Below are 5,954 nucleotides of genomic sequence, written 5' to 3'. Positions count from 1 at the left end.
TTTTTAATACAGGAAAAAAATACAACCTATTGTTTACCTTTACTTCTTGGCCTCCATTGCCTTTTCACCTCTTTTAAACAATTTTTAAATAAATACAAATTTTTAAAAGAACATAAACCTTTCTCTTCTATTTTCTGTTACTTACTATTACATACTAAACTTGGGATATTAAACATCATTCTTTTTCTTTAACGCTTTTCAGTGCTAAACATTAGTATGCTATTCTTTTTGTCTAAAACAATCTCTGCCTACCTCAGAACTGACCTTATTCACTGGTTAACTGCTATTCATCCCATAATTTACCACTTAAACCTTTCCTGCTAAGAAAGGTTGTCTGATTGCCATGAGAAAAAGATGTATTGTATATTTTTGGTATCATATATCCAAAACATGCTTTATTACTTTTACTCTTTTGTCTTCATATTCTTCAACTAAATAATAACAAGTAAATATAGCACAGAATTAATCAAATATATCACAATAAGTCATATTTTGTAAGACAATCAAAGGGACTTTTTATTTTGTTACTATATGATGTCATTATATAAAATAAAAGATTACATTTTAGATAAAATTTTAATGAAAGGTATCAAAAGAATACAATTTTGATAAGTTTTAGTTTCATGAAAATGAAAATAATGTAGCCAATATCTTGGTTTTTTTACAAAATATGAAAAAATATTTTGAGAATTCTAGTTAAAATAGTGTGCTAGAGAAGAATATTTAATATACTACACACTGCTAGAACAAACAGGCTCATCCTTGAGAGGGTGAAACCAAGCTGCTCCTCAGAGGCTAGGATTCTGAAGCTCCATCTGACATACTTTGGGCAAGGAGGAACCAATTCAGAGAGAGGGACATTATGCTTGAGAGGGTAGAGGGACAGCACAAGAGAGGAAGACCCTGGATAAGATGGATTGACTCAGTGACTAGGGTGTTTGTTTAAAACAATGAGGTTGTCTCAAGACAGAGCAGGGTTCAGAGCTGTATAAGTCACAAGTGACTCTATGGCTCATAACAACATGTTAAAATGTGCATCATATTAATAAGTAAAACAATGCAATTACGCAGTTTGCATTCCATCTCATCATAATATTGGTAAATACATGTGTCAGCATAAAGGATTTCAGTAATAGTATGCTGCTGCTGTTTTGTTTTGGTTTTTGTCTGTTTGTGTGTTTCATTTTTAAAAAAGCTCGGGTGTATTGCTTACTTACTACTTACTTACCACTGGTCCCCATTCCTTTAATAGGGTTTGAACTAACCCTACTGGGCAACAGAGCTTCCCCAGAACTGGAAATAACATATCCAAGACTAAAATTTCTAGGAAACCAGATTACTACACCTTTAGCCTTAGGAGCAGCTAGTGGATTATAACTCTTCAGTATTTCAGTTAGCAGATAAACATTAACCACTCGATCACCAGTCGTTTTTTAATATTAATACAGCAGTTGCACAGAAAATGTTATTGATTGATTTACTTACACTTGCTCTCAGTTTACAAGATGCTGTTGAAAACTGAGGTAAATTTGTCAAAAAGTAGAAAAAAATTGAAATAATCAAGAAGTTATTAACTATTAATGACTACTTGTCCTTTTTAAAATTTTATACTATCTTGTCTTTTAGCAGTTCTCTAAGAAAGTTCTTCATACTTTCAATTTCCTCCTGGAATCACAGGTTTCTCTTGTCCTTATCTCTCTCCATACAAACCACCATTATTCCTAACTTTCAGGGTCAATTTCGGTCAAGTGTAATTTTGTGTTTTGTTTTTGTTTGGTTTTTTCTTCCCTCTTCTCAAGGTTGGGAACTCTAGTGGCCTAGCATCAAGGAGTCCCACTGCCAACCTGAAGCACATGGCTTGAATCCACCAGCTGCCCCTTGTGAGAAAGAGAGGCAATCTCCTCCTGTGTGATTTACTGCCTCTGAAAACCCAATGGAGGGTCAGCTATAAGTTGCTTCAGACTTGACAGAACTTAATAACAAGAAATATCCATGTTGTTTGGTTTTGGGTTGTGGAACAACATCTGTATTGTTCACATGTCTCTCTCCTTTTCATGAATAGGGTGATGAAGACTAGTAATGAGAGTTTTGGAGGTGATTTCATACTGGTGGGCTTCTCAGACCAGCCACAGCTTGAAAAGATCCTCTTTGTAGCTGTGCTAATCTCCTACCTTCTGACACTGGTAGGCAATACAGCCATCATCCTGGTCTCTGTTCTAGATCCCATGCTCCATACACCCATGTACTACTTTCTTACCAATCTTTCTTTTGTTGACCTCTGCTTTACCACCAGCATTGTGCCCCAGTTACTATGGAACCTGCATGGTCCATCCAAGACAATTACTCCTTTAGGCTGTGCTATTCAACTCTATGTGTCTTTGGCATTGGGATCCACAGAGTGTGTTCTTCTAGCTGTCATGGCATTTGATCGTTATGCTGCTGTTTGCCAGCCACTTCATTATGTCACTGTTATGCATCCACGACTTTGCCAGTCACTTGCAGGAATGGCGTGGTTAAGTGGATTGGGCAACACTCTGATTCAAGGCACCATCACCCTTCGTCTGCCCTTTTGTGGAAACCGGAAGATTTATCACTTCATCTGTGAAGTGCCTGCCATGATCAAGCTAGCCTGTGTAGATGTTCATTCCAATGAGGTTCAGCTCTTCGTGGCTTCCTTGGTACTGCTTCTCCTCCCCCTCTCACTCATTTTGATCTCATATGGATTCATTGCTCAAGCAGTGATGAGGATTAGGTCAGTCCAAGCCTGGCGTAAAGCTTTAGGAACATGTGGGTCCCACTTGTTAGTAGTGTCCCTCTTCTATGGGACAATCACTGCTGTCTATATCCAGCCCAATAGCCCGTATGCACACAGCCAGGGAAAGTTTATAACCCTTTTGTATACTGTGGTAACTCCCACCTTGAATCCCCTCATTTACACTCTGAGAAACAAAGATGTCAAGGGAGCATTGAAAAGGCTGGTCCAAAAAGAGCACAAAATTGGAGGTTAAGAACCTAATGAGGAAAAAGTGCAAACTGGATTTAATTAAGATGGCTATGCTGAAAGACTGAAGAGTACCCTGTAAAACTAAACTTTCAAGGACTCTTAAAAAAATATATGAGCAACTAAAATAATTTTCTTTAATTCATCTCCTTAATACACTGTACACACAGTATCACATTCAAACTTATATCTTGTTATCTGCCCGCTACCTGATGTTGTTGTTATTAGATGTTGTCAAGTATGACTTATAGCAACCCTATTAACAACAGATCTGAATCCTGTCTATTCTGTGCCATCCTCATCAACTCTGACATACTTGAAACCATTGCTGAACTCACTGTCTCACACTATCTCATTAAAAGTAGTCTTCTTTCAAAACAGCTATGAGATATCATCTCACCCAGTAAGAATAACAAAATTTAACAGAAGAGCAAATGTCAAATGCTGGCAAGGTTGTGGAGAAACTGGAACCCTTATTCACTGTTGGTGGGAGTGTAAAATGGTGCAACCACTATGGAAGACTGTATGGTGCTTTCTCAAAAAGTTGCAAATAGAAATACCATTTGACCCAGCAATTCCTCTACTGGGAATTTACCCTAAATAAAGCATAACTGCCACCCAAGCAGATATACATGCACATCCATGTTCATTGTAGCTTTGTTTGCAATAGCAAAGAGCTGAAACAACCCAAGGGCCATCAACAAATGAATGGAGAAGCTCTAGTATATTCACATAACGGAATATTACACAGCATTGAAAAACAAGGAACTCATGAAATATTATTCAAAATGGGTGACCCTGGAGGACATTATGTGAGTGAAATATCTCAGTCACAAAAAGACAAATACTGCATAGCACCACTGTTGTAAAAAGAGACTGACATGGGGGTTGGGAGAAACTAAGAGCTAAATAATGTATACTGTATTGAAATAGATGATGAAGAGAACTGTTTAGGAGGAATATATGATTAGGTATTATTGTCATGATAAGAGTCCAGAATGAAAGTTACATAGTGGAGTGGACTGGAGCATAGTGGGGACTGTATAACAATGAAAGAGTTTTTTTTTTTTCATTTTCAAAGAAAAAAATGAACTGGGGGGAGAGGTGGGCAGGGAGGAAAGTGAGCAACAATGAATGAATGGAAATCCAAAGTCTCTGTAACATTTTATTAAAACAAAATAAAAAAAAAGAAGATGGATGGACATGATGACTATAACGATGAGCTCAAATATATCTGAGATGATGAGGATGGCATAGGATAGTTCAGGGTACCAAGCTGCTGTTTATAGGGTCACTATGGGTCATGATCATACCAATGGCACCTAATGACAGTATTTCATAGGCAGAAATCATTGAATTGCCAATATGTCATAATATACTGTCAGAATCCCAAGTCAAAAGATTTCTAGAACATTACATTTGAAGATTTTGTAGAAATGATTTATTTCCACATTTGAATTTTTAGAGAATAAATTATTTAAATGCTGATTAAATGCTACTTATGAATTCATAATCATAAATAAAATTAAATCTTATTTTTTCCCTTAATCTTTCCTGTTTGCTCAATCACTCATTGCCTTCCAGTCTGAACTAACTCATAATTGACGCATTATTTGGTTTCCAGAGGTCAGAAACTGTTAATTTCACAGGAGATTGACCATTTTATTTCTAAGGAGTTTCCTTGAAAGGGTTTACCTTCTGGATATTAGTGCAACTCCTTATAGGTACTGTCACCAGAGCTCATTTCTCTCTCTCTCTCTCCCATTGCATTTGAGTTGGAACCAACTCACAGCTGACCCTCTAGCAAATCTTCAAACACTGTAAATTGCACAGGAGGAGATTGTACATCTTTCTCCCACAAAGCATCTGGTGAATTCTAACTTCTGACTTGGATTGACAGTACAACTCCTGACTCACTGGACATCAGAGAAGTCTCTTTTATGTATAGTCATATTAATATATTGTCTATAGTCTAAAATATTTTTAAAACTTTTAAATTAATTGAACCCTTTAAAGAGTCATTCCAGTCTTACTCATTACTTAGTCTATGTAGCCTCTATCTTGATTATATTGAAGTGTTGTCTTTTAGACTCCCATCCACTGAGAAGCATTTAATAAACAGAATGTGAGGTTGGAAACATTTGCCTTCTCCAAGCTTCAAAATCTGAAAGTTGTGACAGAGTCTAATAAACAATAACGATCAGAAATTTGACTTTGAAAATGTATTTTTGTTTTCTTTTAATCCAATGGCAAGATTATAAAACTATTTTCCAACTACTAAAAAAAATTACATCCTCCCTCAGTTTCCACCCTTCGTGAACCTCTAATAGGGTTGTTTCTGAAGCTGTAAGTCCTTAAGGGAAGAGTCTGAAGCCCATAGTATACCCACTATGCCACCAGAGCATCTTAAAAATAAGACAAAAGATATTTCTATTTGCAACTTTTTGAGAAAGTGCCACACTGCCTTCCATAGTGGTTGCACCATTTTACACTCCCACCCAACACTGAATAAGGGTTCCAGTTTCTCCACAACCTCACAAGCATTTGTTGTTTGCTGTTCTGTTAATTTTTTCTATTCTTACTGGGGTGAGATGATTGTATAACAATCAAAGAATTTTACTTTTCAAAGAGAAGAGCGAACTTGGGGCAGGGGGAGGTTGGGAAGGGAGAAAGGTGCAACAAAGAATGAATGAAAATCCAAAGTCTCTACAAACTTTCACTAAAATTAATACTAATAAAAAATAAAAGAGAAGAGGGAAAAATGAGACAAATGTTATTTGCTGGAGAAAGAAGTCTCTTGGGAAAAGTTATTTTTTTATTAAAAAATCAAGAACTTTCTCCCATGTATGAATATGATTCTTCCTGTAGCAGAATAATTTGAGATAGAAGGGTGACCCAACAGAGTGTGAAACTATAGAACAATCTCATTGATTTCACACGCAAGCAAGATTCT

The 5,954-nt window shown here is 36.5% G+C and overlaps 1 protein-coding gene across 1 annotated transcript; it reads left to right on the top strand.

Annotated features, from left to right (window-relative positions):
• Positions 1-2,066: 2,066 nt before the first annotated feature.
• LOC102854609 (olfactory receptor 2G3-like) lies at positions 2,067-3,008 on the top strand. The gene has a single exon (XM_006896308.1). The coding sequence runs from the start codon at positions 2,067-2,069 to the stop codon at positions 3,006-3,008; it is 942 nt and encodes a 313-aa protein (XP_006896370.1).
• The last annotated feature ends 2,946 nt before the right edge of the window (positions 3,009-5,954 follow it).

Source organism: Elephantulus edwardii, unplaced genomic scaffold (assembly GCF_000299155.1).
Source record: "Elephantulus edwardii isolate Elephantulus edwardi_28Jun2011 unplaced genomic scaffold, EleEdw1.0 scaffold00184, whole genome shotgun sequence".
Lineage (NCBI taxonomy): Eukaryota > Metazoa > Chordata > Mammalia > Macroscelidea > Macroscelididae > Elephantulus > Elephantulus edwardii.
Note: the sequence above shows the minus strand (reverse complement) of the source record. Positions and strands in the feature narration are given on the sequence as shown.